This window comes from Polypterus senegalus, chromosome 1 (assembly GCF_016835505.1).
Source record: "Polypterus senegalus isolate Bchr_013 chromosome 1, ASM1683550v1, whole genome shotgun sequence".
Taxonomy (NCBI): Eukaryota; Metazoa; Chordata; class Cladistia; order Polypteriformes; family Polypteridae; genus Polypterus; species Polypterus senegalus.
Window position 1 is genome coordinate 39,732,693 of NC_053154.1, and position 22,597 is coordinate 39,755,289.

At 43.0% G+C, this 22,597-nt stretch overlaps 1 protein-coding gene across 2 annotated transcripts; it reads right to left on the reverse strand.

Annotated features, from left to right (window-relative positions):
- Positions 1 to 1,040: 1,040 nt before the first annotated feature.
- On the reverse strand, positions 1,041 to 9,359 carry LOC120525248 (CCAAT/enhancer-binding protein epsilon-like). 2 transcript variants are annotated; one of them, XM_039747384.1, is made up of 3 exons: positions 9,239 to 9,359; positions 7,058 to 8,434; positions 1,041 to 2,368 (listed from the first exon to the last, which is right to left on the reverse strand). In XM_039747384.1, the coding sequence occupies exons 2-3, from the start codon at positions 7,667 to 7,669 to the stop codon at positions 2,003 to 2,005; spliced, it is 978 nt and encodes a 325-aa protein (XP_039603318.1). In that variant the 5' UTR covers positions 7,670 to 8,434; positions 9,239 to 9,359; the 3' UTR covers positions 1,041 to 2,002. The 2 variants fall into 2 exon arrangements, with proteins under 2 accessions (XP_039603318.1, XP_039603324.1); XM_039747390.1 differs by lacking the exon at positions 9,239 to 9,359 and adding an exon at positions 9,121 to 9,196.
- Positions 9,360 to 22,597: the final 13,238 nt, after the last annotated feature.

Consider the following 22,597-nt stretch of genomic DNA (forward strand, 5'->3'; position numbering starts at 1 on the left):
AATGCAGCAGACACCCATACCCACCTGAGTGAGCTCTTCCTCTGTCCCGTTCCACCTTAACGCCCCTTCTTTCTAGATCGCCTCAGCCTTGAGGTCCATTATAAGGCACCTACAGGTGTGCCTGCATTTATCTGTTGGTTTAGCAGAAATTTTAAAAACAAATAATGCCATTTCATTTCGTATTCTTCTTTTTTTAACTATGGTTAGAATGCAGGAGTTGGCACAGTGAGTAAGGCTGCTGCCTCAGAGAGGTTCATGTGTGGAGTGTGTGAGTACTCGCCCCATCTGAACAATACCAAAGGAACTCTAGTTAGACTGAGTAGCCGCACCAAGCTGGCTCCTGTGTGGGGTACACACGGTGGTAGACTGATGCCCAGCCCAGGTTTCCTGCCTTGCACCAAGTGCTGCTGGGATGAGTTCCAGCACCCACTGCCTTAAATCCAATGAGGCATGCTGCTCTAGAGTGTTATATCAAGCAAGGAGCTGCATGGTGGTGCAGTAGTTAGTGCTGCAAACTGTCATCATCTCTGTGGAATTTTCACATTCTCTGCTTGTTGTTTGGGTTTTCCATCCACACTCTTAAAGATATACTGGCTAGGTGAAAGATGATTTTGAATTGGCCTCTCGGTGAATGTGACAAAATGTTTGTGTGTAGCTACTGGAATGAACTGGTTTAGATGACTATTAAAATGGTATGGTCTGTTAGAAAGTTGAGAACAGGCTAGATTAGCGAGGTACCCCATCAAAAGAGCAAATGACTTGATAGTGGTCCTCAGGTAGACTGGCAGGACTGGCCATATCCTAGAAAACGACTTGATAGCACAATGACACCGAAGGACGTCTATTCAGCATAAGAACATTTGCATGCGCTGAACTAAAACATTTGTGTTGATAACTTGGGATCAATCGAGGAGAGCCGCAGATCTAGCTGTCAACAAGATAAGTGGGTCACACAATCAGAAATTTACACTTTTTCTTAAGAAGGACATTAAATATAAGGCTCACACGTGAAACAACATAAATGATTCATGACATCGATATTTAATCACTTTTCAAATGTTTATAAAAAGCGCCGATCAAGATAAGCACTGGACAAAGAGATCCTATGACACCTTTTAACAAATAAGAACAAAATCAAACCCCCTAACCCTGTTTGTTGAATTAATAATCAAAAATGCACTTTATGATTTGCATGAACAGCCTTAGAAACGAAGTTATTTTTTCATTAATAACAAAGGCTTATATTGGTGAGCTTTCTGATGTTGTCTACAGGAGGTGAAGTCTTTCAATTCAGGACACAGCCGAGTGAAGCTGTGAATGCGCATTACTGTCCGTGAGGCGAGCTTGAAGAAGTGACCCCACGTAATGAGGGGTGTCTGGGTGAGGGTCCGCAAACCCGAGGAGAGTCCGCACACTGACCACTAACATGCGACACGCGCGCGACTCTCTGCGGCCACTTGGCTTTCGAACGCCCTGCCGCTTGTTTGGCATCTTCAGTCCGTGCCCTTTCATTCTGCACCTCCTAATTAATTGCCTGCTGTTTGCATTTCCGGTGTGAAAGAGAAACACGCATTTAGAAGCACCGGTGAGGCATCATAAAATCACCGAATTAACTGATCTGACAGCAACACAAATTATCAGACAATTACAAGCCTTCACAAATAACGCGGAGTGAATCCAGATTTGTGATTGTCTGTCAGTGACATTCAGGCGCTGCTCCGGGCTGATGTTCGTAGAAGGCTGGAAATCTCCTGATGCAGAAGCGTAAGTTACGTCCCAATCAGTATAAAGGAAGACTCCATTGGAATGTTTCTCACCGTATCCAGAGTCTGCAACATTCACTCGACAAGACCGACTTCTTCTGGCACAGCTTTGATCTGAAGGCAAATTTGCATCGCATCATCTAACGGCTATTTACATTAAAAGCATCACTCAGCTGGTCAGTTTGCTGGAGTTTTTGTTTGTCCTGTTCATCAAAGTTTAGTTCGCCATCACCAAGCCTTTAAGGACAGTCGTCTGAGGCAGCTGGGGTGCCGTGCTTCACTTCAGGTGGGAGTTCTCTGAAGACATTACGTAAAGTTTCGAGCTCCTGGCTCAGGCGTTCCACTCGCTCTCGGAGCCGCTGGTTCTCCGCCATGAACTCCAAGGCTCTCTGTTGAGTCTCGAGGTTGCGCCGTTTGGCCTTATCCCTACTCTTCCTCACGGCGATGTTGTTGCGCTCCCGCCGTAGCCGGTATTCCAGGCTGTCCTTCTTCAGCACCTTCTTGCTCTTCAATGCATTGCCATGTACAAGAGGCAGAGACGGATGGGAGTAAGGATACAGGGAGGAAGAGGAAGGAGCTGACGATGTGTCTCTCACTGATGAGGCCTAAATACAAAACAACAAATAAAAAAAAGTATTATTGTGAGATTGGGCTGTGAAAGAAACCAACACCAAAAATAAAGGTGCCAAAGCATTCAAAGTGATGCCGCAGGGGAACTTTCTTGGTTTCCAAAAGAACCATCCATTTAAATGTTGCAGAAAGAGGTTTATTTATTTAGATCCGTGGCAAGCTCCATTAAAAACGATCACTAATTGATAATATCCATCCATTCAGTATCCAATTTTTGTTACGATTATGTATTTTATTGTTCTCTGGTCGTCGGTGTGAGCGATAATTAGTGGTTTTCAGCTGTGATTATTAGTATGATGAAATAAAGTTATAAAGCACAGGATAGGAGTTTTTCATATTAGGACAGAACATTTATACTTGCTTGGTGTGTGTGTGTGCGCGCCCTGCGGTGGGCTGGGATTGGCTCCAGCAGTCTCCCGTGACCCTGTAGTTAGGATATAGCGGGTTGGATAATGGATGGATGGATGGACATTTATAGTTTATCGTTAAGTTAATGGAACATTTCAATCATGAGGTTTTCATTCTAACCTCGGTTTTCATTTATTCCATTGTAAATGAGCAGCTACTAGCCTACTAGGGCACTGGCACTTGGACATGACATTGGACATGTACTCGAATAATGTGTAAGCTGTGTTACTAAAGTTTTATTTTTCATCTATCCATTATCCAACCCGCTATATCCTAACACAGGGTCACGGGGGTCTGCTGGAGCCAATCCCAGCCAACACAGGGCGCAAGGCAGGAAACAAACCCCAGGCAGGGCGCCAACCCACTGCAGGGCACACACACACCAAGCACACACTAGGGACAATTTAGAATCACCAATGCACCTAACCTGCATGTCTTCGGACTGATTTTTGTAAAATCCCAAAGAGTTTCTGATTTTAAAAGGACTCCAGCTGCTTACACTAACAGAGGCTAAATTCAGATGGTCTTGCTGTCTGAGCATCCTGCTAGGTTGCCTACTCAACATTAAAGATTTCTATTCTGTCCACAAATTAGGAACCTTTTCAAAATCCAGAGATTCAATTTCAAATGTAAAGAAGTGCTGCCAGAATCCCGTGTGTTTTTTTGTAAAGCAATGGTTCAAAGATGAAACCACACCACCCAGTAACATGCCATTTAAAGTGCACTTCTGCCATTCTGGGTTCATAATGGTGTGTTTGTCTATGTGGATCTCACATGTACCCCCATTGATTTTTACTCGCATCCTCAATGGTGTGTTGGGTGGGTAAACTTTAAGTTGTCCCCAGTGAGGGGGGTGCACGAGTCGGCCTTGCAGTGAACTGCCACCCTGTCCAAAGTACCCGGTGCTGCTGGAATCCCCTGCTTGGCCGCGATTTCAGTTCATCAGGTTTGAGGATGTTGTTAGCACAGACTGTGCTCCTGTACATCAGTGCCAGTGAAAAGAACTGCAGTCGTGCTCTTAAGAGTACTGGCTCTTTAATGGGACTTGATTGTGCTTTACTGGGTCGTGGTGTTCCTTGATGGACCATCGTTTGACTAAACACCATTCCATTCTGGTAAGGGTTCTTTACGTATGAAGTTGGCTCTTTGTGCTTTGCAAAACTTCCTAATATGTAGAAAAAAATTGAAATCTTTAAAATATGGTAGGCTACCTAGCAGGACACTAACAGATTAAGAAAACCAGGACTTAGTCTGAGTTACTGTACGTATACAGCAAGAGTCCTTCTAAAATCATGAGCCATTGATATTTCACAAATCTGTGACCATCTCTTCATGTCTATTTACTGTATGGATCCTGTCACAAATCTAAATAAATCGAGGCTCTATCTGGAGTGTTCATGTGGATGGCTCTTTCGGGAACCAAAAATGGTTCATCCATGGCAGTGCAGGGGCTTACTGGCCATTAGGGTATTTGGGCAATGCCCAGTGGGCTGTCGCCTCTGGTCTGGTCATAGGCTGGCCATTTCATGAAATAAATTTTATGCACTGGTTACTGTTTGACATTAAAATTAATTTTCCAAACTACTAAACATTATCTGTCCGGTACTGTGATTTATGTAGTCCTATATAATATACCGTATTACGTCATCACGTTGTTGTAGTCGTCAGTACACAATGTTGCAGCGAAAAATTTGGTCGAAACTGTCTTTTGTCGATTTCTGTTTCGATACCGCTACATTTCGGTTAGCATATAAATTATTGCAATTTGTTTTATCTCATATCTAGTATTTAAATTCTTTAGTTTCGATTATGTATTATGCATTCTATTGTTCTCTGGTCGTCAGTGTGAGCGATAATTCGTGGTTTTCAGCTGTGATTATTAGTATGATGAAATAAAGTTATAAAGCACAGGATAGGAGTTTTTCATATTAGGACAGAACATTTATAGTTGACTGGTGTGTGTGTGTGCCCACTGTTGGCTGGGATTGGCTCCAGCAGACCCCCGTGACCCTGTAGTTAGGATACAGCGGGTTGGATAATGGATGGATAGATGGACATTTATAGTTTATCGTTAAGTTAATGGAACATTTCAATCATGTGAGGTTTTCATTCCAGCCTCGGTTATCATTTATTCCATTGTAAATAAGCAGCTACTAGCCTACTAGGGCACTGGCACTTGGACATGACATTGAACATCTAATAACGTGTAAGCCGTGTTACTAAATTTTTATTTTTCATCCATCCATTATCCAACCTGCTATATCCTAACACGGGGGGTCTGCTGGAGCCAATCCCAGCCAACACAGGGCACAAGGCAGGAAACAAACCCCGGGCAGGGCGCCAGCCCACCGCAGGGCACACACACACACACTAGGGACAATTTAGGATCACCAATGCATCTTACCTGCATGTTTTTGGACTGTGGGAGGAAACCCACGCAGACACGGGGAGAACATGCAAACTCCACACAGGGAGGACGCGGGAAGCGAACCCGCGTCTCCGAACTGTGCGGCACATTTCTAAGCATGTCGTCAAATTTTATGTTGTGTTCAAACAACAGTGTACAGAAAAAGTTTTGATAGAGTTCATATCACAGGCGCATAGCAAGTAACGAGCCACGTACTCATCACAAATTTTAAGAAAACCTCAATGAATAATGGGCCGGGTGGGCCGACCTCGTCACCTCAGTCGTTGAAGGATACCCGGGCCGGTTTTGAGACTCAGTCCGCTCCTGTCCATGGCTTCACTCTGAAGAACTGCTTTGGCACTTTAATTTTTTATGAGTTAGTTGACAAACATGAAGCCCTTCTTCACAAGAATGAAATTTGGAGAAAAGCTGAGAACTTGTAGTCAGCTATTAAAAGAGTCAGGATGAGAAACAGGAAGAACTTAACAAAAAGAAAAAGTAAAACAAACTCAAGTTCAAATAATCTCACACTCAGCAAAGTCTCTTCAGAATGTATAATATAAGTACGCTGTAAAAAATAATGGCAGTATTTCACAGGAATGAACTGTAACTTTTCACAAGACTGCACTGAAAGTTGTATCCTGCAACCACAGCAGGCTAAGTCATCATAAGACAGCAAACTAACATAGAGTTGTGCTTGGACTGGTCTGCGCTGCATTGTGGGAGTTTTTCAGTTTGTACTTTGTGCATGTGTGGTAATGCAGCAGTTTAAAGTGACATCCAGGCTACAAGGACAGTGATGGAAATGTGCTTGATATCATTTAAATATTAGAAAGCTTCCATTCACATAGAGAACCGCAGACACAAGGAATAAGAGGCCAGATAGTGAGGTGGACAGGAGAATAACTTCAGTTACCTTCAAAACTCAACTTGAAGTAAATTTTAGGGAAAATAAGTCACTGTAAAAAACAAAAATCCTGTAAAAATACATGACATTAACTGTGAATTGTCACACTCAAAAACTGTTATGATGTAATACAATAAATGGTTTAAACAATGATTTTTAAATAAATAAATGCATGTAACTTACATTTAAGCAACATTTTACACGTCAATACCAATCACCGGTAATTGTTTGCTGGAATATTTGTATGAATAATTGCTGCATTGGTGTAAATACATAAAGGCACGGAAACCTTATTTGCATAAAGACCGCGCACAGCATTTGCATAAGGAACGCCCCCTCTGCCGCGGAGCTCTAACTTTGTGCTGCTGCCTCCGACACCTTTGCATTGTAAGAAACAAAAACCTAAAGATCTCTTCAAACCCATTCTGCTGTGTGTGCCGAAGGGTTGTTTGGGGGTTATGGAGGCTGATTTATTGTGCTTTTCTCGATAAACTGGCGAACTTGTAGCACACCCCACATCACAAATGCAACCTTTCCTTCTCCATCGGACAGCATGAACGATTTGTACAACCTTGAAGTTGTATCAATGGATAAAATGCTGATCTGTACGTAAGATGGTAAAATGAATGCTAGATAAATGCACCTGTTGTCACAATGTCTTTTAACTACAATTGTTTTAGTAAATTTGCCGTGAATTACTGGCTACTGTATTGTTAACATATAAAAATTCAGAAATTACTGTAATTCAACAAAACAACATACTGCAACGTCACATCAGTTTTGTGGGCCAGGTTATTGTGGAGTCTCTGTTTAGTCTTCTATTTTATTGTAATATACAGTAATAGGATACAGTAAAGCACTGTGAAAGTAATACATTGATTATAATTATTTGCCGTGTAATTGATGCAGACGGCGCGATGCGCACAGCTACTTCATACTCACCTTGACTAGTCGGATCTGTGCGCTTGCAGGCGTCGGCATCGTGTTGACCCCAGCCTGGCCCAGCGCTGCCCCCAGGCTTACTGCTGTCTGAGAGCAATGGCCCACCTGGAACTGCAGGTTCTGGAGGTCCTGTTGCTGTAGATACCTGCCAATTGGCACTCTTGAGGCGATGTGAGCCGCGGAGTGAGGGGATCTGCCGCCATCGTCTCTTCTCTGAGGCTCCTCTTTAACGATCACCCCTGCCCTTGTCAGAAGGGTGGGAGTGTGTCCTTCATAACTGCTCGTCGCGCTCTCGTACAGGGACATCTTAGCCTGCTGGTTGGCCGAGACGCTCGAGTAGCCGTACCCCAGGAGTGGGCTTTGGCTGGTGTAGGGGAAACTGTTTTTAAGACAAGGGTAGGTCAGTAAGTCCTCCCCACCGCTACCCGAGTGCTGGCCATTTTGGGGTGCTGATGTTGTTTCTAAATAGGTGCTCAAGTCCACCGAACTCTCGGTTTCGCACAATGAGTTGACATCGGGGGGTATCACCCCGGCGGGACCCCGAATTATGGCGGAATAGTTACTGGATGCCCTGCGATCGCAGTCATAGTAGCTGCCGCTGCTCTGAGACATCCTCGTTGTGATTCTGCGGTCCTGCTGCCGTTTGGTAGTCGGAGTGCTGAGGCTGTTAAAGGATGACAGACCAAATACTCAAAATAATACTCTCTTAGTTAGATGGCAAGCTCGGTGTCACCCAACTCATGTATTCGTGTTTATTATCGGGAATAAAATGTTTTTCATGTTAATTTAGAAAAATAGAAAGGCACTATAAATGACAATCGGTATGCTGCAGCCTATTGTATTTCAGTTATCAGATTATTTATTTTTGATAATAAGCAATTTATATAATTTTAAGAAAGTCTTATTTCCAAAGACGGGCAACACGGGGCGATTTTATAGTGAGGTGCTGATGATTTTCGTCAAAATGAAGAAGGCTAATGATAAGTTACCTGTTTAAGGTGCGGAGCTGACCCAGTGGGGACTTTAAATAGGCAGTGGGACGTTGCGAAGAAGTCCCAGGACGTTCCCTGAACTCGGCGAACTGAGCACTATCTATGAGGAGGTTTAAGGTGAAGGCCAGTTTAATAATCTGGTCACTGCTTTGGAGTTCTGTAACACAAATATGGAATGCAATGATTGTAAACGTGAAACGCTTAGAGAATATTTGAGTAAAGCTGGGTTTTGAAAAAGCGCGATTGGATCTGATTAAAATGTTAGGCTCTGCCCCTGTCAACTAACGAGAGGAGTCAGAAGTGCCGTCAGATGATCCAGTGCTGCTTCAGTGACTGCCGCCGTCCAGCCCTCCTGCCAATCCGCCAGTGGTCTTGTATGGCCAACCTGTGAAGAGAAAGAGCGGCGTTAGGGCGTGTGGTACGGAGAGAAGCTGCTACGACCCCTCGTATATTATATTATATTATATTATATTATATTATATTATATTATATTATATTATATTATATTATATTATATTATATTATGTATACTCAGTCCAAGGCTGTCAGTTTAGGCTCCGGCCCCTGAATTGGACGAAGCGGACTTGAGGACTGCTAAACGCTCGCACTCATGCGGCAGATCGAAACAAATGCATTTCACGAATTACCTGTATGTACAAAATGAGAATACAACTATTCTAAACTCTATTTAGGAATTCATTACAATTCTGATATAAATTCGATGACTTTATGATATGATATTCTGAAGCTAGAAAATACGTTTTTGTTCCATAACATCAAGTATATCATGGATGCATTGAGTTGCCTTTTTGTTACTAAATGTTTATTCTGTAGATTTTCGTAAGTGCTGAATTCCTTGAGCAAAACACAATAAAATCAGGAAATTGCAAAATGATCACAATTTTCCACATACCGTCCTTCCATATAATGCACATCACATATGACATATGCCACAATAAATATCACATAATGCCAAAGTTCTCCCTGTAAAGCCTTCATCCTCAACACTTAAACTCCAACAAGCGCTCTTAAACCTCTGCCGTCGATACCCTCACTGTCGCCCTAAACTACCTTTGGTTTCGAAGCCCATTGCAGGCTCGTCTGGACGCCGGTTATGAAATCGTCATAATTGGCAGCTCCGGGCCGCACCGACGCCCCGACCAAGCGCGCTCGACTCGAGGATACCCACCGCTCTCCAGTGGCGCCGGCCGGCCGTCCGCCCGCCCGCTGTAACCGCGCCAGCGCTTGTCGCAAGAGATGCGATTGATCAAGGCGCACCTTACTCAAGTTGTAACGCAATTTCTTAAGAAGCAAACTTCTTCTTACTCTCTGCTCAGTTCTCCTCCTCCTCTCAGTATTTGTGGTTCCTCTGCTCGAACGAGGCAAATGACGTGCGAAACAGCCATCGCAAACCTTGCTTCCTTAACGGTAATTTGAACAAGATAAGATGATGGAGGATGACAAACACCCAGATATTAGCAGCCCTCAATATGGATTTTATTATCCTTACAAGGCGCTGGCTCACTCCTGTACAGGTGCTTATAACAAATGTTTATTCTGATTGAGCGCTCAGTGAGCAAGCTAGCCTTGTCTTACTTTCCAGGAGAAGCGTAATAAATTGGTAAGAAATTCGCATTTAACGACTGCAGACAACCGTATAGAAGTGTAAACTGATAACGTCGTTATCACCATAAGAGCTTTGTTAGCTGCTGGCAAAAGAATATGAAACTGAAAATTAAGTTAAAGAATTCATGACAGAGAAAAGAAACAGACAAACAAACGGCGTTTATAGTATTACTAAATAACACCCGAGACATATTCTAGACAACTGTCTGCTGCTGGAGCGACGGGGTACAAATGTGCGACATCATGGAGAGGACAACGACAACTGATGTGAAAGCAAAGAAACAAGTTAGGATTCGGAGGGGCAGGCAGCAGGATGACACGAGAAGCGCCATGTCAGCAGACCTTTAGAAATCAGAGTTCATTTAATACTTTTAAGTGTATTCGTACAAATATTACCTGCAGCATACGCTTTCGTTCAGCTTTGTGGTTTTAATCATTGACAAAAATGTAATATTGTATTTTTGTAATTAAATTATATAAAAACATACAAAGTATGTAGCAGGGTAGAAACATTTCGAAAGTTTTAAATTGATAAGAAAAAAATATCTAAAATATACTGTTTCAATTTTTACATTTAAAAACTTATATATATATATTATTAAACATACATATAATAAGTAAATATATAATACGTGAATGGTTTCCTTTTCTCTCTCTCTCTTTCTCTCTATTGAACAAATTCTTAAAGCATAAGTTTCTAAAAATAAAATATTCTGTATTATACATTAGGTATATTATATATAATATTATATATATATATATCACTATATATATACCACTTTACGGCTTTGTACTTGTAAGTATTTAAGAATGTCAACAAAACGAGCAGAATTCTTAGTATTCTCAATGAAAGGAAAATTATTCAGTTATATATATATATATATATATATGAATAAAATAACCTATTATAATAATGTGCAAAACCAGACAGAGAGAAATGATATATATAATCTGTGTTTTGGTGTTAGGCACACGCAGGTTTTCATTTTCGAGATTCCTGCGTTTTGTATTTCGTTCTTAAATCCGCTCAACGCGAAGCAGTAAATCCTGACAGACATGTTAACAGACAGTGTCATTGTAATAAAGTCTTACAAACAAAAGGTACGCGTTTATTTATTCTTTCCGGGGGTAAAATAATTTAAAAGTACATTATAACAGCTTTCACTTATTCTTTTGAGGTGTCTTCTTGTAAATAGTCGCCGTTACCTTCTCTGCCGTGCTCAGCCGTGTTTGACGATTTTTTCTAAGAAACGTTTAAAACTTTAATTTTAAATGAAACTTTTTCGATTACAAAAAATAATTTCGAAAAGGATACAGGAGTCGAAGAGTTCTTGCTTTTAAGATTAAACATTTTAAAGTTCAAATACGAAAATAATTATTACAGAAATTATGATCACTAAGGCAGCCGTAGAAAAATGTCGCAACTGTAAGAACATTTTATATTTTCGGCGGAAACGTTAAGGATAACCAAGAATGACTTCTGTAGGTACTTGCAGGCTATACTGTATTAATACTTAGCTATGGATGAAAAGAAATGAAATAGTCGTCAGTTATACGAGTAGAAGTGTGACTCGGCCTCGCATTGTGCTTCTTGGGCTCGCTCTGTTCGCAGCCGTCAACCACATAAAGTCGGCTTAAGTGATTTGGGGACCGATGGGTTGCTTTATTATGATTTGAAATGCCCATCGGATTAAATCAGAACTTTTTTGTCAAAGTTTATTTATAGTTTCCTAAAAAAAAATCTCACTGTATAAAGCACCCAATTTCATATGCAAAAAATGTAAAAAAAATCCATCACAGAATAAAGTTTTTTTGTGAAGCAGTGATGGGAGGTACTGCCATTTTAGACGTGAACGGCTCTATGATAGGTAGATAGATAGAAAGGCACTATATAATAGATAGATATATAGATAGATTGATAGATTAATTTATTCAGACGATCTGTACGTGGGGCATGGCGGCTGCTCAGTTATTCGTCCAAATCAAGGTTAGGCAGATGCGGTGTGACAGACCACTGTAAATGTCGAAGTTGGGGGGTAAAGCCGCCCACCCTCTAGTCTAATGGAGACGGGCGACAGTTACGAAGTTGGCCTCATGTGACTGTGGGTCTGAATAGGGTCGAGCCAACCGTTGAATAAGTGTCGCCGCAGGTCTGAGCGTAGCGATCGGCTCGTGCTGGTTAAGATGTTTTGTTATTGCGGTTCTTTTTGAGATTTTAAGCGTATTTGGTAGAAGAGCACACACGTAGGGGCTTCATTTTCGAAATGTTACGAATGGCCCGTTTGATTTTTGCAGGGATATCCTGTGATGTCACTTGATGAAAAATAAATAACAGAGACGGCCTCAGATCTAACGGCGGCTTTCTCGATTTCGACCATATGAAGTGTGCTGTTTCTACGCACGGCTGTACGACTTTGTGCGCTCCTTTTCGTTTTGCAGTCCATCCATTCACTATCTGTGTAGAAGTTGCATGTTCTCACTGTGGCCATGTCTGCTGCTGCTCAGGCTTTTATGTCAAACACACACGTGTAACGCTTACTTGAGAGGGTCCTGCAAAGCACAAGCAACTGACAAGCAAGTGACATGCAGGCTACTGATGTGTTTCTGTGGAGACCGAGAACTTGAGTGTTTGTAAAAATGGCCACAACAAAACATATGTTCCTTATAAAATGACATAAAGTGGGAAAATACCAACAAAGGACAAATAAAATAATTGAAAACATCCATATGAACCCAAGGAAGTTAACAAGACTGTAGATAAGACCCTCCAAGAACTGTGAATACTGCCTAAGAAGGAAATTTCAGACATCACGACGCTGAGTTGGGCAATGGGGTGTCAGTCAGAACGCGGCACAGGATGCCAAACTCAAGCACATTGCCACAGGACTTATTGGAGTGATGGTGAAGAATCAAGAAGGACGTGTGGTTAAGGCTTTAGACTTCAATCCTTGAGGTTGTGCGTTCAAACCACACTACTGGCACTGTGGGACCTGCCTGTTTGCCAATTGTATCATAAATGTTGTAAGTGACTGGATAAACAGCACCAGTGGTAAGCAGCTGGTTTATGAGGGTCCAATTGATTGGCATGTAAGGTTTATGATCGTCAATAGATGTCTTCTTACACAGCTGTGGTCACTGGGTAATGGCCGGCCATGTCCCTTTACTGCTGGCCTCTTCATCTGAGATGCATTTAGAATTTGGTAACACCACCCATGACATTCCTGTATTATTCGGTGGTTTTGCCTCTGGTGTTCCTGCTGGACTGACTTTAAGCCTTTCTCACACTTCAGCGTTATCTCCACAGCACATCACACACGTAATCAGCTGCTGAATGGCTGCAGTTCACCGCACAGTGGAGCTCCGTGTATTTGTATACAATTGTGACTTGCTCTTTTGCACCAAAAAGCCTCACTGTAGTTTTCTTCAGCAGCAAAATGCAGCACGCGCAAAGGCCGTCTCCTTCCTGAACACATGCATGTGGCCGCCATTGTCGTGTGTCTCAGACGCTTTGTTACGAATGCCACTCTAATTGATAAAAGTGTGTCTCCCGCTACCAGAACCCCACAACACGCGTCAAATGGCTGCCAGTTGACAAGAAATGACTCCGGCAATTTTTTTTTCTTTCCACTGAAGAACTTTTTTTAAACACAAAAATAACGGGCAGACACGATTCCTGAATCAAAACACAAGACCCTATTAAAATACACATCAATGAACGAAAACTTGTGATAGACACCGATGTGTTAGCATTTGTCCACATCAGACATTGATCTAGCTCTGTGGCCTCCTTTTATTCCTTCTTCATCAAGTCAAGTTGCTTTTATTCTCATTTCAATCACATACAGTTAGCACGGCACATAGCGGAGCACCGCGCTACACGACACAGGACTACAACGTAAAGTGCGTGCAAACATTACAGGACGGTGCAAAGACAGACAGACAGACAGAATGGAGACAGTGCAGCGCATGTTTATAATATGTAAAGGTACAAAACAAGAAAAAGTAGCAGATCGTGCCAAAATGTTAAAAGAAGGAACAGACGTACATGACACTGGAAGAAGGGTGAAGGCGTTTCAGGATCAGTAAATCCCTGACACGCAGGCTGCAGTCGGTTCAGAATTCTGCTACTCGTTTTGTGGTTTGGGTAAAGATGATGGCCTCTGTATCTCCACGTTTAGTCTCTTCATCCTGCCTGCCTTTTAGTCTTTGAATTGATTTTAAAATTCTGCTGTTGGGTTTGCTCCTGCCTGTTTATCTGAATTGTGCATTTTACACCAGCCACCGAGAGAGCTTAGGTCTACTGGTCAGTTGCCCCTTGTGATCCCTCGTACTAAATGTAAAACTAAGGGGGACGGGGCGTCTGCGGCTGCTACACCCTATCGATGAAACTCTTTACCTCATTACACCTCCAACTGAACTGTTTAAAACGAGACTGAAGACTCACTTCTACTCTCAAGCTTTCAGTGAACTTCACTGATCTTCACTGATACTGATGATTCTCTCCTCTTAGTCATTTATTTGTTTCAATTTACTTCTGGTTATATTGCGTTTTATTCTGTTCATTTTATTTTATGTTTATTGTATGTTTTAATGTAAAGCCCTTTGGCTACAGCATTACTGTTGCTTTAAATGTGCTCCATAAACGCATTGCCATTGATACAGTCATATGAAAAAGTCTGGGAACCCTTCTTAATTCTTTGTATTTTTGTTTCTCATTGGCTGAGCTTTCAAGGTAGCACTTCATTTTAATATAAGCACATGCTTTATGGAAACAGAAGTATTGCAGCAGTGACATTAGGTTTATCGGATTAACAGAAAATATGCAATATGCATCATGAAAAAATTAGACAGGTGCATAAATTTGGGCCCCCCAACAGAGATACTGTATTACATCAATACTTAGTGGAGCCTCCTTTTGCAGATATTACAGCCTCTAGACGCCTTCAATAGCCTTTAATGAGTGTCTGGATTCTGGATGGAGGTATATTTGACCATTGTTGCATACAAAATTTCTCCAGTTCAGTTAAATTTGATGGCTGCTGAGCATGGACAACCTGCTTTAAATCATCCCATAGATTTTCGCTGATATTCAAGTCAGGGGACTGTGGCGGCCATTCCAGAACATTGTACTTCTCCCTCTGCATGAATGCCTTTGTAGATTTCAAACTGTGTTTTGGGTCATTGTCTTGCTGGAATATCCAACCCCTGCGTAACTTCAGCTTTGTGACTGATGCTTGAATATTATCCTGAAGAATTTGTTGATATTGGGTTGAATTCATCCGACCCTCGACTTTAACAAGGGCCTCAGTCCCTGAACTAGCCACACACCCCCACCGCATGATGGAACCTCCACCAAATTTGACAGTAGGTAGCAGGTGTTTTTCTTGGAATGCGGTGTTCTTCTTCCGCCATGCAAAGCGCTTTTTGTTATGACCAAATAACTCAATTTGTGTCTCATCAGTCCAAAGCACTTTGTTCCAAAATGAATCTGGCTTGTCTAAATGAGCATTTGCATAAAACAAGCGACTCTGTTTGTGGTGTGAGTGCAGAAAGGGCTTCTTTCTCATCATCCTGCTATACAGATGTTCTTTGTGCAAATTGTGCTGAATTGTAGAACGATGTAGAGATACACCATCTGCAGCGAGATGTTCTGGCAGGTCTTTGGAGGTGATCTGTGGGTTGTCTGTAACCATTCTCACAATCCTGTGCATGTGCCGTTCCTGTATATTTCTTGGCCTGCCAGACCTGCTGAGTTTAACAGCAACTGTGCCTGTGGCCTTCCATTTCCTGATATACATTCCTTACAGTTGAAACTGACAGTTTAAACCTCTGAGATAGCTTTTTGTAGCCTTCCCCTAATCCATGATACTGAACAATCTTTGTTTTCAGATCTTTTGAGAGTTGCTTTGTGGATCCCATGCTGTCACTCTTAAGAGGAGAGTCAAAGGGAAGCACAACTTGCAATTGACCACCTTAAATACCTTTTCTCATGATTGGACACAACAATCTATGAAGTTCAAGGCTTAACGAGCTAATCCAACCAATTTGGTGTTCCAAGTAATCAGTATTGAGCAGATACATGCATTCAAATCAGCAAAATTACTAGGGGACCCACATTTTTGCACAGCCAGTTTTTCACATTTGATTTAATTTCATACAACTAAATACTGTTTCACTAAAAATCTTTGTTCCGAAAACACCCCAGTTCTCAGATGTTCCTAGGAAATGAAAGACATACGACTGTTATCTTTTTTGTTGAAAGGAGAGTCAATTATTATGCAGGCTGAGAGGGGTTCCCAAACTTTTTCATATGACTGTATAATAATAAATATAAAGACATGATCTGGTTGAGTGAGAAGGTGTGTGTGTGTGTGTGTGAGCTGTCAGTCCAGTCCCTGAGTGTTTTGGAGTCTTACAGCGTGAGGGAAGAAACCTTTACCCATTCTGGTGGTGAAGGCTTGAATGCTTCGGTGCCTTTTTCCAGACAGCAGGAGGGTAAACAGCTTATGTGAAGGCTGATGATGCAGATGCAACATGTGTTGTACAAGTCCATGATGGAGGGAAGAGAGATTCCAATGACCTTCTCAGCTGTCCTCACTATCCTCTGCCGGGTCTTGTGATCCACGAAATCCCAAATCAGACAGTGATGCAGCTGCTCTGGATGCTCTCAATTGTCCCTCTGTAGAAGATGGTGAGTCTGCGTGATGGGAGGTGGGCTTTTATCAGCCTTTGCAGTAAGTAAAGACACTGCCGGGCTTTCTTAGCTAAGGAGCTGGTGTTGAGGGACCAGGTGAGGTTCTCTGTCAGGTGAATACCAAGGAAATTGGTGTTCTTGACAATCTCCCCGCTTAGCCGAGAGTGGTCACTTCTAGTTCTTTTGAAGTCAATAATCATCTCTGTGATCACAGACAGGTTGTTGACTTTGCACCCAGTCCATTAACTGTACCATCTCTTGGTATGCTGACTGGTCATTCAAGCTGTGCATTGCTGCACAAGTTCTGAGTCAGTAAAGTGAACAACAGTTGACTAAGCACTCAGCCCTGTGGTGCACCATTGCTCACCGTGGTCGTGCTAGAGATGCTGTCTCCAGTAATGACTGACTGAGGTCTCTCAGTCAAGAAGTCTCGGATCTAATTGCAGAGGGAGATGTTCAGGCCCAGAAAGCCTAGCTTTCCAATCAGGTGCTGAGGAACAATTGTGTTGGATGCTGAACTAAAGTCCATGAACAACATTCTCACCTATGTGTCCTTCTCGTTCAGGTGAGAGAGGGCCAAATGGAAGGTAGTGGCTATGACAATGTCTATTGAACGGTTTTGCTGGTATGTGAACTGCAGGAGATCCAATGAAGGGGGAAGCAGGGTCTTAATGTGTTGCATGACGAGCCTCTAGAAACCCTTCAAGATAATGGGTGTGAGTGCAACAGGGTGATAGTCATTGAGGCAGGACACTGAGGACTTCTTTGACATAGCATTGATGGTAGTAGTCTTGAAGCATGTTGGAACAATAACGTGGTGAGAGAGATGTTGAAGATGTCAGTATGCACATTACCTGATGACCCTGCCAGAAATATCGTCTGGTCCAGCAGCCTTCTGTGAGTTGGCTCTGCATAGTTTTCCTCATGTTGACCGTGGTCAGGCACGGTACTTGGTCATTGGGAGGAAGGGTGGTCTTCCTTGCTCCCATGTTGTTCAGCACCTCAAACTGTGCATAGAAGTTGTTCAGTGCATCTGGAAGGGAGGCATCACCATCACCGTGGCCAGTAGTGTTATCCTATAGTTAGTGATGGCCTGGATGCCCTGCTGCATGCGTCACCACTGTCTTGGAAGTGACTGCAGTTTCGCTGGACATCTGTGTGCTTTACTGTTCTGTAAACTCTGGACAGTTTGTTCCTCACTGTTCTCAGGATTACCTAGTCATCTACTGTAAACATGGAGTCCTGGGCCCACAATAGTGCACCACCTCTGCACTAATAGCTTCTGGTTCGATCTTGTGGGGATGAACTTGGAGACAGTAACATCATCAATGCACTTGCTGATGTAGCTGGTCACTGATGCCTTGTACTCCTGTACTCAGTGTGCTTGAAGAGCAGAAATGGCTCCTGCTGGCCAGGTTGTCGCCTGCCTCAGAATCGGTTTGGATTGCTTGACAAGTGGTCTGTATGCTGGAATTAGTGGTCTGAATAGCCCAGGTAGGGTTGGGGCTCCACCCAAAACACGTCAGGAATATTTGTGTATTGCAATGTCCACATACTGATGGAATTTGAGAAGCACCAACTTGAGATTCACGGTTGAAATCTCCAGCGACAATAAACAGTCCATCTGGGAGAGCATTCTGCAGGTCACTGGTAGTGCTGGATATTTCACAGAGCGCCTCCTTAGCGTGTGCACTGAGAGGAATATAAACTTCGACTATAAACACACTAGTGAATTCCTGGGGTAAATAAAAAGGTCTGTATCTATCAGTGACAAACTCTAACAGTGGTGAGCTGTAACTAGACGCTAGCACCGAGTTCTTGCACCATTCTCTATAACTTGTTAGTTGACCGTTTAGCAACACCTAGGCAGTGCAGGTTAGACTCGCTGCTCTGATGAAGGTCAACTGTGCAGTAAGTTTGTTGATATTTATCAAATACCCAATCTGGATCCTGAATTGGTTTGTCATGTGGAGGGTGTGGCAATGTGCTGTATCAGCATGTGCTCCTAACCTCTCTCTCTCTCTCAAGCGACAGGTGGAGGCAGATTTTCTTCTATCTCTGTCAAACAACTGCCACTGGCCGGTCACTGTCCCCTTTAAGTTGTCCCCCTTCTCATTGGGTTTAATATGTGGCCTTGCTCTATATATACTGCTCAAAAAAATTAAAGGAACACTTTTTAATCAGAGTATAGTATCAAGTCAATGAAACTCCTGGGCTATTGATCTGGTCAGTTAAGTAGCAGAGGGGGTTGTTAATCAGTTTCAGCTGCTTTGGTGTTAATGAAATTAACAACAGGTGCACTAGAGAAGCAACAATGAGACGAGCCCCAAAACAGGTATGAATGGTTTAACAGGTGGAGGCCACTGACATTTTTCCCTCCTCATCTTCTTTGACTGTTTCTTCACTAGTTTTGCATTTGGTTATGGTCAGTGTCACTACTGGTAGCATTAGGCGATACCTGGACCTACAGAGTCTCTCTGGTATGGCATCCAAACTTTCACTAATTACAAACCCCCACCACAGACTTGTGAAGGAGACATCACACTGCTCATCTGCCTAAATGAGTTCTTTGGCCGGTTCGAGAAACAAAAGAGCACACCGGCACAGAAAACCATTCCCCATCCTGGGCGAACAGGCCATATGTCTGGCCCCAGCCAGCGTGAAGAGAACCCCATGGAAGGCAGCTGGACCAGACAACATACCTGGTCGTTCTTTGAAGGATTGTGCTGAGGAGTTCAAGGATGTCCTTGGTGACATCTTTAACATCTCCATGGACCAAGCTGTTGTTCCCACATGTTTTAAAGTCACAACCATAAATCCTGTCCCTAAGAAACCCCTCCCATCTAGCTATAATGACTATCGGACAGTAGCACTGACTTCCAACCATCATGAAATGCTTTGAACGGCTGGTTATGCAGAGCATTAAGTCCGTTCTTCCCCCCTCCCATGACCTGTTTCAGTTTGCATACAGGTCAAACAGGTCCATAGAGGATGCCATTTCTGCTGAACTCCTATGTGTGAATGTTGTTCTTAGATTTTAGTTCAGCATTCAACACAATCATTCCCCAGCAGCTAATACAAAAAACTCAGCCATTTGGGACTCAAGACCTCTCTCTGCAACTGGGTGTTGACTTTCTTACAGGGAGGCCACAAAATGTGTGAGTCGGCAATAACACCTCTAAGACCATCACGTTGAGCACAGGGGCCCCACAAGGGTGTGTGCTCAGCCCGTTGCTCTTTACTCTGCAGACCCATGACTGTGTATCAATCTACAGTTCCAATCACATTGTCAAGTTTGTGGACGATGCAACCGTGGTCATCCTCATCACCAACAGTGACAAAGCCAACTACAGAAATGAGGTGAGCCAACTGGTCCAGTGGTGTAAAGAAAACAATCTCTTTCTGAACGTGGGTAAGACCAAAGAGATTGTGGTCGATTTCAGGAGAAGTCATTCACAGCACCCCCCACTGACCATCGACAGTGTAGCTGTGGAAAGGGTGAGTAGCACCAAGTTCATGTGAATGTACATCTCTGAGGACCTCTCCTGGTCAGATAACACCACATAACTGGCCAAGAAAGCTCAAACCCGCCTCTGTTTCCTATGCAAACTGAAGAGAGCACAAGTTTCACCCTCCATCATGTGCTCTTTCTACCGGGCACAATCGAGAGCATCCTCACCAGCTGCATCCCTGTGTGGTATGGAGGCTGCACTGCCTCCTGTAGGAAGTCCCTGCAACACATAGTGGATGTGGCCAGTAAGATCATTGGTGCCCCACTGCCCTCCCTCAAGGACATTTCCCACACCCGCTTCACCCGTAGAGCCATCAGAATTGCTGGTGACTCCTCTCACCCCTTACATTCCCTCTTCAGCCTCCTCCCCTCAGGGAAAAGGTACTGGAGCCCCCAGACCCACTCCACAAGACTGTCTAACCAGCTTCATACTTCCCCCCCTTGCCCCCTGCCCCTGGACCGTAACAACAGTCACTACCTACCAAGTACCCTACCTCAGCTGGTATTATATAAGATCTCAATATTACATCTGCTGCTAACTGTCTGTCTTTTTGTACATCTCATAAGCTACTCTATAATGCACCTCCTCACTTTTTACTGTAAGTGGCTTTTGCACTACTGATTATTGTACATTGTACTTAGGTTTACTTTACAAGTTCTCATTTTATTTATCTTAAATGTTATACTTATAAATTTTTTTATATATAATTTATATATTGTACTATGAAGATGAGAGAGAAACAGTATTTTGATTCTTCTTTATGTTCTGTACATATAGTGAATTGGCAATAAAAGGCTATTTGATTGATTTGCACAGGTAGTTCAACTTCCCCAGGATGGCACATCAATATGTATCATTGCCAGAAGGTTTGCTGCGTCTCCCAGCACAGTCTGAAGGGCATGGAGGAGATTCCGGGAGACAGGCAGTTACTCTAGGAGAGCTGGACAGGGCCACTGAAGGTCCTTAACCCATCAGCAGGACCAGTATCTGCTCCTTTGGGCAAGGAGGCAGAGCCTATGAAATGAGCTACAGCAGGCCACTGGTGTGAATGTCTCTGACCAAACAATCAGAAACAGACTTCATGTGGGTGGCCTGAAGGCCCGATGTCCTCTAGTGGACCCTGTACTCTCTGCCCGGCACCATAGAGCTGAATTGGCATTTGCCATAGAATACCAGAATTGGCAGGTCCACCCCTGCTGCCCTGTGCATTTCACAGATGAGAGCAGGTTCACCCTGAGCACATGTGACAGACGTGAAAGGGTCTGGAGAAGCCATGGAGAACGTTATGTAACATCATTCAGCATGACCGGTTTGGTGGTGGGTCAGTAATGGTCTGGGGAGGCATATCCATGGAGGGACACACAGACCTCTACTGGCTAGACAATGGCACCTTGACTGCCTTTAGGTATCGGAATGAAATCCTTGGATCCATTGTCAGACCCTGTGCTGGAGCAGTGGCTCCTGGGTTCCTCCTGGTGCACGACAATGCCCGGGCCTCATGTGGCGAGAGTATGCAGGCAGATTCTGGAGGATGAAGGAATTGATACTATTGACTGGCCTCCACGCTCGCCTGACCTAAATCCAGTAGAACACCTCTGGGACATTATGTTTCAGTCCATCTGACGCAGCCAGTTTGCACCTCAGACTGTCCAAGAGCTCAGTGATGCCCTGGTCCAGATCTGGGAGGAGACCATCCAGGACACCATTTGTTGTCTCATTAGAAGCATGCCCCCACCCCCCCACCCAAACGCTGTCAGGCAGCCATACAAGCACATAGGGGCCATACAAACCACTGAGTACAATTTGGAGTTGCTGCAATTACATTTTGGCAAAATGGACTAGCTTGCCTGCCGCATCATTTTTTCACTTTGATTTTCAGGGTGTCTTTGAACTCAGACCTCTATAGGTTGATCATTTTAATTTCCATCAAACGATGTGGCATCCTTTTGTTCCTAACACATTACCCAGTCCATATCAGTACAGATTGCCAGCAGGATTTTATTTTCCCATTTAGGTCTGATGTGTTTTCAAAGTGTTCCTTTAATTTTTTTGAGTAGTTTAATAATATGTTCTCATTTTTAAAATGAACTTAACTCCACATTGAAGACAATATAAAACTACCTTTCAAGCCGTATTGATTGGCGCCTTTCAGTTTTCATACTGCATGTCACATGATGGTCCCCCCACTATACAAAGAAGTGTATGAGCTATAAAAGTCATGTAGTCTTTGAGTTGTGAACTGTCAAAGTCGTGCTTTAGAGTTTGAATAGCAGGTTTGCTTTTGAGTAACATTCAACTGAAAAAGGTTCACACCTATTTGTTTACTGACTTGTGCTTGAATGCTCCTAATTGTAGACACGCTGCTCTGATGAAGGTCAATTGTACGGTCTTTTGTGTTATCATGTCTACAGCCACACTACAGAGTGTGTGTTTAAATGAAAACTATCTCCATCCACGGGCGTTTACACATTCATGAAAACATCTGTGTCTCCACTAAAATGACAAAAAAAAACACATATGGTGTAGATGTTCACCCATACTAGACATGTGCATATTAACTGAAAAAATCCTTAATGGGACAGTAATGTCGCCTGCCACGGAAGTAATCACAAAACTGTAGTGGCCAGTAAATCATTCAGAAAGTTCAAAAACGAAATTTAAATGCATACAGGAAAACAGCTCCTCTAAGTCCATTATGGTGGAATGTGGTTTTCTT